At 33.2% G+C, this 13,431-nt stretch overlaps 1 protein-coding gene across 1 annotated transcript; it reads left to right on the top strand.

Moving 5' to 3' along the window:
* Positions 1-631: 631 nt before the first annotated feature.
* LOC127706316 (transforming growth factor-beta-induced protein ig-h3-like) lies at positions 632-8,169 on the top strand. Its single transcript, XM_052210840.1, has 6 exons — positions 632-813; positions 2,407-2,615; positions 4,490-4,676; positions 5,781-5,879; positions 6,576-6,692; positions 7,880-8,169. The coding sequence occupies exons 1-6, from the start codon at positions 675-677 to the stop codon at positions 8,008-8,010; spliced, it is 882 nt and encodes a 293-aa protein (XP_052066800.1). The 5' UTR covers positions 632-674; the 3' UTR covers positions 8,011-8,169.
* The last annotated feature ends 5,262 nt before the right edge of the window (positions 8,170-13,431 follow it).

Raw genomic sequence — 13,431 nt, 5'->3', positions numbered from 1 at the left:
CGTGCGTTTCGTCTTCAAAAGACCCATCAGTGACGCCAGAAATCAAAATAAGTTTAAAAGGCCAAATAAAGTACGAAGTTGAAGAGCACTGAGGACCAAAAATTCCTAAAAGTTTGGCCGAATGCGGCTAAGGTAGTCTATTCCTGAGGTAGACAAGCCTTGGTATTTCAAAAGTTCAAAGTTTTGTAAACAGTTAACTTATAATTATGACCATATCAATGATAATTCATGTCAACACAGAAGTGCTGGCTACTGGGCTGGTGATACCCTCGGCGAATAAAAACTCCACCCGTAGTGGCATCGACCCAGTGGTTGTAAATAAACTCATCATAGTTACCAGGATTGAAATTTTGTATTTACGCCAGACGCGCGTTTCGTCTTTAAAAGACTCAGATATACTAAGATAGTTTTAAGTACAAATTAGTTATGTAAGGAAATATTTCATAAGAATTATATATTTCGGGCAATTGGTCACCTAATATAATTATGAATATAAATCGTGTCTTATCAAGAATGGTCAGACGTTTCATCGAATATTCTGGTTAAGGTGACCACGTTAATACACATGTCAAGCATGTGCGACTTAATTTTATAAATTGGTAATATAAAGAGTCAGGCCTACCACCTTTATCTTCACACCAGGACTAAACAGTTGATACTTTAAACTGACTAAAATGTTGAAGTATTTTGGTCTACTGTTAGTAGTAGGCAGCGTCTGGTGTGGTAATCTTGTTGAGGTGTTACAAGCTGATGGAGAGAGTAAACTCATTAAATATGTCACAGCTGCTGGACTGGCCGATGCTATACTTGCAGGTATGTATTGTTTGTCGTAGGTAGTGTCTGGTGTGGTAATCTTGTTGAAGTGTTACAAGCTGGCGGAGAAAGTAAACTCATTAAATATGTCACTGCTGCTGGACTGGCAGATGCTATACTTGCAGGTATTCGCTACATTTTGTTTTCATGCAAATAATGGTTTTCGGGTATCTGAATTGCTTAGCAATGATGTTTCCTAATAATTTATAATTTATTGATTATAACAAAACAAATATATTTGCAAAAACCGACTTGTGAGACTGTGTTTTGGTAAAGTTGGACACTTTTGGCAGAAAACCGTTTTACATTAATAATATCACATCGTTGGAATTATTACAGCGGACACATGTAACTAAATGTCTATTTCAATTGCAGAATAATGGTGTTCTTTCTTTATGATGTTATCAAGGTTGACTTTTTAGTGACGTAAAATGATTGAAACCAGAGAAAATGAAGAAAATTTGATGTCAAAATTGCGTTCAAATAAACATTGCGGCTTTCTTAATAGAAGTAATCATCCGTTAGAGGAAATTAAAAATCAGCTAGGAAAGAAATACGTATAGCATAATGCTTTTTTATTAGAGACAATTCGAATTGTCTTTCCTTGACCAGGAAAAAACATTACGTCAGGTCAAGTAGGTAAATAAGAAATCACTCTATATAAGACCATTCTTAACAAGATACTTAACAAACATTAACTATGTAAGGCAATTATTCAGATATCAAGCTAATCAGATATATAATAAATCATGCATTTGTAATGGAATACGTGAAAAAAAATTAATATTCCACAATCGACCATTTTAACATAGATTTCAAATTACTTAGTACTTATATGTATAAAAAAAGAAGATGTGGTATGATTGTGGTTAAAATAGCATCAAAATGAAATTATAAGAATTAAATGCTTCTTTTTATAATTTAAAGCCCACCGTGCGGCCTTCAACAATGAGCAAAGCCCATACCGCAAAGTCAGCTATAAAAGGCCCCGAAATGACAAATGTAAAACAATTCAAACGAGAAAACTAACGGCATTATTTATGTACACAATAATGAACGAAAAACAAATATGTAACACAGCAACAAACGACAACCACTGAATTACATGTAACTGCTCTTGTTGTGCGCGAAAGGTAATATTCAAGTCATTAAAGACGTCACCGGTCATTTTGATGTCCACTTCGCGTTTCACACCAAGCAAAATCGATTTTTATGAACAACAACGACAACGACTTTGAATTATAAGTAATATCTAATTTTGAAAATGTAACTCTACAATGAAATCAATATAACATACGTACAATGTCGGAAAATTTAGAATTCACATGTATTTCCCGACAATTATTCTGCTGTTGTCTGTTCTATGAGGGTTGTTGTCTCTTCGACACATTCCCCATTTCCATTCTCAATTTTATTAATGTTATTTCATTACATATACTTTGCCGTTGCCTTCTTTCTGACACAAAAAAACTAAATATATTGGATATTATCAGTACTGGTATTCATATAAATATTATAGTGCGACCTATTGATATTTTCCGGGTCTTTTAGACACATACTGTCATTGCCTTTTTTACAATTAATGTTTGCCAGGAACATACACAATCTTTGCCCCAACTGATGCTGCATTTGATGCCATTGGAACTGAAGCAGAACTTCTTAAGGACACAACAGCTTTAGGAAATATTCTAAAGTACCATGTAGTGAAAGGTACAATACCAAGCTCAGCAGCTAAAAACGAACTTCAGCTAGAAACACTTGCGGGAACAAAAATAAGATTCAACGTTTACTCACATAATCATGTAGGTATATCATTATAGTAGATATCAATAAATTAGTTTGTTTGTTTTACTTTTTGCTTGTTGTACCACCATTTTATTTTCGCTTTCGTTTTCAAGATTATGAATAAATATCATATTGACTTTTCATTGTAAAATGTAATTTGTAATCTCTAATTTATTGATAGAAAAATAAGGAGATGCTGTGTGATTGCGAATGAGACAGGTTTCCAATAGAGACCAAATGACGAGGATGTAAACATTTACTAAATTTTATCATCGGTATAAGGACATCATTCGTAAATATAACTCAACATGCAGACATCTTATACGTTCGGGTATTTCACATCCAATCTTTTATGGTAATATTCTTTACAAAGCACAAAAATGTCAGTATTCACCTCAGAAGCTAACAAAACCTTTAAACAGACTTATTAAGAAGGGATATAGTTACGATACTGTTGTCAGGTCATTAAAGGTTGCATATTTTGGCTTTAATATTGATTCACTTATAGGGTCTTTGCATCGGAATTTAACACATTTATTCTAAAACCAGTTGTTTGCATGACACGGGTTATGTTCTTCTCATATATTTTATGACGGTATAATACTAAACCGCTAACAGGAGGGATTGTGCCTGATATTTATATAATGAAGACATAATCTTTCAATCAGTTTAATTGAGGTCTGGAGCTGGCATGTCACTCAGTAACTGCTAGTAGTCTGTTGTTATTTATGTATTATTGTCATTTTGTTTATTTTCTTTTGTTTCCTATTCTGACATCGGACTCGGACTTCTCTTAAACTGAGTTTTACTGTGCGTACTGTTGTGCGTTTGTTTTTTTCTACATTGGCTAGAGGTATAGGGGGAGGATTGAGATCTCAAAAAACATGTTTAACCCGCCGCATTTTTGCGCCTGTCCCAAGTCAGGAGCCTCTGGCCTTGTTAGTCTTGTATCATTTTTAGTTTTAGTTTCTTGTGTATAATTTGGAGTTTAGTATGACGTCCATTATTACTGAACTAGTATACATATTTGTTTAGGGGCCAGCTGAAGGACGCCTCTGGGTGCGGGAGTTTCTCGCTGCATTGAAGACCCATTGGTGGCCTTCGGCTGTTGTCTGCTCTATGGTCGGGTTGTTGTCTCTTTGACACATTCCCCATTTCCATTCTCAATTTTATTTACAGGTCTTCAACAATGAGTAAAACCCTTCCTGTGTAGAAAGCTATAAAAAATCTAGAAACTTACACAATTTGAAACTATTCAAAAGTGAAAACTCTCATTTATGCTAAAGTAAATAGAAGAATTATGTACAGAAACAAGTGTGGCAAACAGAAACCAACAACCATTAAAGCGTTGTACATGCATACACAGAATGTGACAGATTAAACATGTTGGTGAGCGCTCAATCCTCCTCTTAACTTTAGATAGTGATGTAACATCACAACATAAGAAAAAATGTAAAAATTTGTTAGAAAGGGCTTTACTTATCAGATCGGTACTAATTACAAAACAACTAACAGAAAGATAAAAGGCAAAAGTACAAACTAACTAGCATAAAGGCAAAAGGTACAAAGTACAAACCAACTAGCAGAAAGATAAAAGGCACAAGGTACCGATCTAAGAGTACTTACAGCTATTGAAACTTGTTCAAAGCCCAATTGTAACTACTAAATAAACAATGTTTCCCAAACTTAAATGTCATTCAATAAACCTCCAACAAATTTAGTGTATAGACGACATTATCAATCACAGAAAAGAAATGCTTTGTGCAATGCCACAATTGCACATAATTATAAAAAAAAGACACATTTTTCTGTGTAACTGCAATTGTTATTATCAATCTGTTTCTACAATGCATGTATAATAATTCTTATCTTCTGATATGATATTCTTTAGGCCGTCACAGTTGAGGGTTCAAAAATTACAAAATTTGACCTATCTGCATCCAATGGAGTAGTTCATGTCATCAACAAGGTTATGATGCCCCCAACTGGAAACATAGTAGATTTGGTTGTCGGAAACAACGATCTCAGTACATTGTTGACTCAGGTTCAAAATGCTGGTCTCGCTGATGCACTGAAAGGTAAATCTTTGAACTATATATAGAGTTGAAACGTGACCCTTTTCATCTAAAGTAAAAGTAACATACTAGTAAAAATAAAAGAAATAATACACAAGTTTGAAGTCCAATTTTTCGAAATATATAACAAATAGGAAAAACTGTTAGTTATTAAATGAGGAATTTTCAAAAATCTAAATGAAATTAGGAGAATTGAATGCTTCTTTCTACAATATCTTTGGGGTTTACGCAAAAGCGATTCATATTAAAAATGTGCACACGATCAACGCTTTTACAACCCTATAAAATTATAAAAAGAAGCATTCAATTCTTATAATTTCATTTTAATGCTATTTAACCATAAAATTAAGAGTTACATCAAGTTTTTCGTTTGTGTTTCGATGCAGTCACAGCTGTTGTATTTTATATGGAAATGAAATATGATATTGAGGTTCCTCGTGATTGGTGTCAGCCAACTAAAATTACGGATAAAAATGATACAGACATGTAACGTAATTTTTTATATGTAAAGCCAATGCATATGATTCAGAAAATCATACGCAGTTTTATAGTTAAAAAAACCGTGTTCTTTAACACAGGTCAAGTTTATTTTGCGGAAAATGCTGACAAAAATAGGCACTCAATTTCGAAGTTGAGAATTCAGTATTGAGTATTAAGTATTTAAATATCTGCGAAGGTATTCAACATTTTAATCAAAAAATGTCTATATTTCAAGTGTTATGTTGTATTATCGGGTTTTGAAATTTTGGTTGAAAAAATGATTTTTGAAATCAATAAAATTACAATAAAAAATGTCACGTTATTGTTTTAAATCAATGGTTTTGATAAGAAGAAAAAAAAAAACACTATTATGTAAAACTAGACAAATTGGGTAACTGGAACCGTGTATCCAATATCATTATATTGGAAATTGCATTGCCTTGTGTCGTTTCGATTGTTAAACTAGTATATATCCAATATCTCAGTTCTACCTTCTCCCTCATCAGTTAAGATATCTTTTAGAAAGAAATATTTCTTTTCTCATACTGTTTACGTAAAAAATAAAAAATATGGATAAGTGCGAACTAAGAGAGGTGTCCTTCTAATCATGCTTTGTTTTCTTTGCAGGTGATGCACTGACAGTATTCGCGCCAACGAATGCTGCCTTTGCTAGTCTTGGTCCATCAATTCTTGCGAAGTTAGCATCAAATAAAGATCTTCTTACAGGTATATATTTATTTAACATCGACATATATAGTCTGTTGGTAGCGTGCTCGCCTCGAGTGCGAGAGGTCGTTGGTTCGATCCTCGGCTGGGTCAAACCAAATAAATTGAACATTGGTATTTGCTGCTTCTCCAATAAGTACTCATTAGTAAGACCAAACAACTGGTCGGTTTGGAATCAGAATTATGTGTTCGGGAAAGGTGACATGTCTTCTTGCGGACTACAACCTTGCACACTAGTACGTTAAAAATCGACGTATCGGTCTAGTACAAAGCAGTTAATTTTTCTATGTTATATTAACACGATCTCGCACTGATATGCATGTAATATTTGCTACTGGACGTTAAACACCAATCGATCATCATGTTAGGAAACGTTTAGTGAAGTAACAATATAACAACACATTTAAAGGAAGTAATTTTAGGTGTGTTTTTTTAATGATATTTGTTTCAAAGTATCCATTGCTTAGTAATTCGATGACAATATATATGAATGAAACGAAATCATTTACAGATCCCTTATTTTACTGTCTTTATTATTTTCGAATACTTGTATCATTATCTCAGTCAACATATGTAAGATTAAAAGATGTGTAGACGAATCGTGCATCTGGTGTACAACATCTTAAGCCCGGTGTATTTAATGATTTAAAAAACATTATGTTATAGTAAGTAATAGTTTGTACTATACTTTAATAGAAATACTAGAGTACCATGTAGTACCTCATACAGAATACTCAGCAGGTCTGTACAACAGAGAATCTTTACAAACAATTGATAGACACCATGACCGTATCCGAATTCACACTCGAAGTGGTAAGAATATTAACATAACAAATATTTGTTTAAAAGAGAACATGCAACATTCTATATGTGTCTGTCCCAAGTCAGATGTCTGTAGTTCAGTGGTTGTCGTTGGTTCATGTCTGTCATATTTGATTTTGTAAATTGTTTTGTTATAAATTAGGTCAAATGAATTGTTTCATAGCAGACTATGCGGTATGGGGTTTTCTCATTGTTGAAGGCCGTACGGTTGCCTAAAATTGCTTACATCCACGTCATTTAAACTTTGGTGGATAGTTGTCTCATTGGTAATCATACCACATCTCCTAATTTTATATGAATATTTTCAAATTAAAAGAAAATATAAGAAAACAAATGTCCTTTAATTTTTTTTTTAATATTTTTTAATGAAAAGTAATGATTAGTGCTTCGTCATTTGATATCCGGGTAACAATGGCAGAAATAATATCCTAATGCGGCAAAACCAATATTTAGACCCCAATTATGCAAAGATCAGAATCCGTATCAAAATAAGTATATAATGCGGCCAATAACAGTAAACGTACCAACAATACGACCTTAATGCATTAAAGAAATAGCTTACATTTTTCTGTCTCTCAAAATACGTTCTGTACGTTTTTATGGTTGATAGTAAGATACATCTTTTAAAATCTTATTTTCATTATTTACATTCAAATAATTTAAATGACTCTTATGTACATTTATAACAGTGATAATCAGATAATAAGAAGCGTTTTATGGTCCTTTCCATACGAAGAAACTCAGCAGATTCCTTAAATATGCGTAGTTATAATATACTACAAGAAAGAGACAAATTAGTACACCGATGTTCATAGCTTGGTTTTTTTATATACAAAAATAAACCCATTAGGAACTTCAAAACGCAACGAGACCGGGCGAGTCGACAAGGTATCTTCCTATTACAAGAAATAAATGAGAGTGTTTCCATTTAATAAAATCAAAATAAATTTTACAATAGCATGACACAGTGCTATACTGATTTTATTTGAATTATCAAAAGTTCATTTATAAATAGAAAAACATATTTGTGAGCAGCGCTAAACCCATCTCCTAACCCGAGACAATCATACATGTCCCGCAGATCGATTGTAAAATAGTAGCAAAGACCAGAACAGATACTAATAACCACTTAGAAACAAACGAACAACAAATAATTGTACACTATTTTTTTTCTTCAGATGGAAGAGTCATTGTGAATTCATCAAAAGTGACAAAGGCCGACATTTCAGCAACAAATGGTGTCGTTCATGTTATAGACCATGTACTCATTCCATTCAGATATCGACTTCAATTTGGCTTTGGAAAGTAGAAAAACCAAAACTTCTTGATAATTTAAATATTTATGAATTATTGTTAAAAGTAATTGTAAATGTATTGTTCAGACTGGTTTCGCATGTAGAAACAACACATCTTTTATTGTGTTCATTGTTGTTGTTATGTTGGTTATATATAAATAGATATAAACTTATCGGATTTTTTTATTAAATGTGTAATGATTTCCTTTAAATCTATTCAAATAAGGAATAAGGGTATAGTATCTTACTTTTTAATCATCATCAATTGAAATTACTGTGACTTGACAGTTAGTGTTGCTCTCCACTTATTGCAATTTATTCAAAATTCTGACCAAATTGCAATTTGTTTTATAAAACCAATTGTTCAACTGGTCAGAAATTTGGAACAAACTGCTATATTGTTAGACTGAGTTTTCATAATATCATTAAAGTGGAATTAAAGTCTTATAGGATTGTAAATATGCTTTATTTTATCACCTTACACTTTCACGACTGTGTTCTACAGCAGTTTGTTCAAATTTCTGACCAGTTGAACAATTTGGTTTTATAAAACAAATTCAATTTGGTCAGAATTTTGAATAAGTTGCAATAGATGGAGAGCAACACTAACAGTCAATTTACTGTTACGCCTTATAAAATTTAAACCTCCGAAAGCGCTTTTCTGGACAAAATTCGAAAGGCAAAAATGTATAAATACTGAAATACGTGAATAGCTATATAGCTAGAATCAGCAAAGTTCCTTTCCCTAAGAATCAGTTTTTGAAACAACAGTACAAACACATAAGATCCGTTGCCTCACAATTAAATTCATAATAAAAACTTTCGAGGTACCTTTCAATCATAATTATTTTTTATGCGACAAATGCATTGATTGAATGATAGATTTTACTCGAAATTTTCTTTTCTTTGGGTTTCCTGTCATATAATTCGTAGACGCTTTCTTTGTCAACATATTTCGCACTTTACCATTCTCGATACATTGCATTGCCTACTAAATTGTACGAGGAAGAAATTTCAGATTTTGCAAATCTGACTCGGTTATATATAAAAGAAAGCAAAATTATAGTGTATTGTGTTTAAACTGGATATTCTACATGTCCCTGCTACAAAATTGGGTTGCAAAGAGAAATTAGATTTTAATATTCGGAAGAAAATACTCAAAAGATGGAAATAAAACAAACTCCAAAAACAATACAGATAAACAGCAAAACAACAGCACTGTATAACACCGTCTCTTACTCTTTTAGAGTAATTGAAGTGAAACATTTAAACGTTGGTTTTTTTTCAAAAATAACATCTTTCTGTTAAAATTATTCGCACTTTAATAGATTCGAGACGATTTAGAGTTTGACCTATTTCATAATTCATAGACGCATGTTTATTGTTGAAGACTGTGTGTTGCCATCTAGATGTCTTGTGCTTGTTTTTGTCGTTGGGTTGCTGTCTCGTTGTATCATTAAATCCCTCATTTTCTTTTAATCATTTTGATGCTTAAGTATTTATTTATATGTATATAGTAGTTAGGTTATACGCAGAACTTCAAAGAGTATTGACAATGCCTAATTCTATATAAAAAAAGTCAATATGCAGCATGAAACAGTTGTATATCTTAAGTTTGCTTTAAGATCAAATTGTTCATCTTTAATTGTCTAAAGCAAACACATTTACGATAAACTTTATTCAATAAAATCAGAATGCTGCTTCAATGAAATTACTACGAAGAAAGAATAAAATGGTCCTTAACTTTTTAGTTTTGTGTATCAAAGCATGGAGCCATTTGTATTGCACAAAATGTTTTAGCTGACTTAGAGCATGATGTATCAGAATAGTTCTGATCTGTAAATGTAACGGTTGTGTCCTATTCCCTATCGTCAAATTTAAACTGAGTTTTGGTGTGCATGACAGGTGATATGGAAGCAGAAGACACTTACACTGTCACCCTGTCGATGCACCCGAACTTGGTGGGAAGGTCAGTTCTGGAGAAGCGAGTTCATTGTGACAAGTATACTTCTTATGCAGATAATGAAGGTATATTGTTGTTACTCTTCGGAAAATTAATATCAACCATTGTCAATAGAGGTACTTGGCCAAAAAGATAGATTTGAAAGACCAAATTAAAACGTTTGATTTAGTAATATGCGATTCATAACATTTAAGGGGCAAATCTGTAAAAAGTCAAATAAAACACGGTTATTTGTCGTCGAAACTCAAATCACTTAATGGTACACTGCATCTTAAAAAAGAACATTACTAGTACGAAGGAAAACACTGGTGACTCTGATGATTTCATTTCAATTCCTTCTGTTGTATTTTTGTTAGTTATAATACTAAGAGAAAATCCAACGAATGGAACCACAATTTCGTACTTTTTTTCATCACCGAATTAGACTTATCGCCGAATTTCTATAAAACGAGCAACATGAAGGGTGCCACATGAGGAGCAGGATCTGCTTGCCTTTTCGAAGCACCTGGGATAACCCTCGGTTTTTGATGGTTTAGTGTTCTCAGTCGTCAGTTTTCTGTTTTGTTTGTTGCACTGTTGTTTGTGTTTTGGACGTTTTTCAATTTTTGGCAGTGCGTTGTCAGTTTGTTTTCGACTTATGAGTTAGTATATCCCTTTAGTATCTTCCTTCCCTTCGTGACAATTCACATTTGTAGATAAAAATACACAGGACACAAATAGAAACACACCCTATTACGGTAGATACAATATGATCTGTGTTCCCGATTGTCATTCAAAACAATTGTTTTTTGCTCTCGTGTACAACATATTGCTGTCTGCCGCTCTGATTGCTAAAAGCCTATTGCAGTAGAATGGATAGTGTAATCCTGTTGCATTTGCAATACCGAATAGCCGGTAATAGTTTGTGATAAATACAATTAAGTTTTTAGTGTATTGTAGGTGGCAAATTCAGTGTCGGAATCGTGTGATATTCACTAGCAGTTTTAAAATTTGGCGTCGAGGAGGCGTGTTCTTGTACGATGCTACTTATGCACAAAAAACGAGAATGATAATAATAGAGCTTAGTACCCAACTCTCGAGAACGCACAATAATGGTGACATCTTTGCATTTTTCAGATACTTTCAAACAAATCCTATCGTTTTATCATATGGCATTGCTAAAGCTATACATTTAGTATACACATATTAAAATTTTGAAAATTGAACGAACAATTAATTTTGAAGTTTTAGTGGATTTATTCACTGAAATTTGCTTAATGTGTCCATTGATATGAGTATTTTAACGTTTATGGCGGGTATAGACAGGTAAACAGGTAACATATAATGTTATTCTCTGTAGTTTCTTTAAAAAACTTGCTAATGTAGACAAACAAGTATATCGCAGAACATATACAGAATTTGGACCGCCTCGAGTGCGGGAGGTTGTTGGTTCGATCTCCGGCCGGATCGAACCAAAGACTTGAAAATTTGTATTTGCTGCTTCTCCGTCAGGCCGTAGAAATAAGAGCAGAGAATGGTCGGCTCGGAGACTGTAATATTGTAAAATAGCGTGTTATAAATCCGAACCAGCCTTACGGTCTAGTACAAAGCAGGGTTCAAAATATCCATATATCATAAACTAACATGTGCTTGTCCTGAAACGAATGAAATATTTGCCACTGGATGTTAATTAGCTCCTCGTTATACAATTGTTTGGCCTCTTTTTCCTTATTCTATTTGATGACAAATAGTAATATTGAAACAACGAAACACATAACTAGACTTTATAGACACTTACGACTTTTAATTTTAGTTTCTCAAAATTTCCTTTAAATTATGAATGAGTGTAAATTATTTTCAAATGCATCCATTACACATACACGGATTATTATTGTATTTCTAAATGTTTAAAATAGATGTACTAACGAAACATTATTTTTTTTCGGCACATACTTTTGTAAATAAAGTAAGCAGCGTAAAAAAATCTCCCGATTTGAATTGTTTTCCCTTCATTTTCATACATGCCATTGCAGTGACGTAGCATCAGTGTAGCATTGTAAGCATGTGCTTACAAATGATTTTATAAAACATTTTTATTTTCAATAAGAATTTTACTATAATCGTTCAGCTTATGGGGGGCTACCGCCCCCAGACCCTCTGCTTACAATTTGTTTTACAGTTGATACGTCACTGCATTGGAATCACGCAGACTTAGTGACAATCATTTACGCTGATTTATATATAATCTATTTCGTTCTTCTTTCATGAGAATATTACATTCATAAACATGTATATTTTTGAGATATATACAACAACCCATCCGAGTCCAAATAACGTAGACGAAAGCAACTAGGTCATTATGCCGCCCTCAATATATGCCTATTAGAATCACTTGTACTGTTCGATGTGTTTTGTTTTCTGATCTCATTTACTTACTTGGTGTTCTGTTTTGTACATCGCCGCGTTTATTATGCAATTAGAACGGGCGATATAGCTGATGGAACCAAGGCGCGTTTCTTGAGAAATGGACAGGCATGTACCTCAATCCCTTCCATAAAACACACAATCACACACAATGAAAAATTATCCGTAATAAGGGACATGATAAACATTTATTTGAACAAAGTTAACGCATAATAGCGATACTAATGCTGGCATCGAAATTCAAAAGTCAAATAAAAACAGAAAACACCATGACCAAAAATAAAAACAGAAAACACCATGACCAAAAATAAAAACAGAAAACACCATGACCAAAAATAAAAACAGAAAACACCATAACCAAAAATAAAAACAGAAAACACCATGACCAAAAATAAAAACGACGAAAAGACAAACAACAACAAAACATTACAAAAATGATCAATTGATCAAAAACCTGGAATGAACTCCGGTGCTCCGGAAGGGTAAGCAGAATTAAAAAAAATTTCCTGTCAACTCAAATTTATGGATAAGTTGACTAGTTGGTAGGTGGATGTTTTTAACATGATCATATTACATACATACTCGGGCAATGATATTTCAATGTCGCATGAAAATATAACGCTTTGTACTAAAACGGAAAGTTATATTTGCATTATTTCAGCTGATAAGGTTACAGACTACAGATTATTCTTGACATGTTAACCTTCTCGGACATAATATTCAGACTCCGCGATTCCGAACACACTTGTGTTTGCTCTTACTGTCTCTTGCACTGCTTGATACAGAAGCAGCAAAAACAATAGATACGCCAGCTAACCCGAAAGAAGTTGTAAATATTTTTTTATGCCCCACCTAGGGGCATTATGTTTTTCGGTCTGTGCTTCCGTTCGTTTGTCCGTCCGTCCGTCCGTCTGTCCCGCTTCAGGTTAAAGTTTTTGGTCAAGGTAGTTTTTGATGAAGTTGAAGTCCAATCAACTTGAAACTTAATACACATGTTCCCTATGATATGATCTTTCTAATTTTAATGCAAAATTAGAGTTTTGACCCCAATTTCACGATCCACTGAACA

This window comes from Mytilus californianus, unplaced genomic scaffold (genome assembly GCF_021869535.1).
Source record: "Mytilus californianus isolate M0D057914Y unplaced genomic scaffold, xbMytCali1.0.p SCAF_6, whole genome shotgun sequence".
Taxonomy (NCBI): domain Eukaryota; kingdom Metazoa; phylum Mollusca; class Bivalvia; order Mytilida; family Mytilidae; genus Mytilus; species Mytilus californianus.
This window is presented reverse-complemented; position numbering and strand designations above follow the sequence as displayed.

What these genes read in the sequence shown, in the direction of transcription:
- LOC127706316 (XM_052210840.1), top strand. Translation starts at nt 675, where the DNA reads ATGTTGAAGTATTTTGGTCTACTGTTAGTAGTAGGCAGCGTCTGGTGT. An exon ending in ACGTTTACTCACATAATCAT is followed by an intron (nt 2,616 to 4,489) that starts GTAGGTATATCA and finishes GATATTCTTTAG; the next exon opens with GCCGTCACAGTTGAGGGTTC. An exon ending in TCTCGCTGATGCACTGAAAG is followed by an intron (nt 4,677 to 5,780) that starts GTAAATCTTTGA and finishes TTTTCTTTGCAG; the next exon opens with GTGATGCACTGACAGTATTC.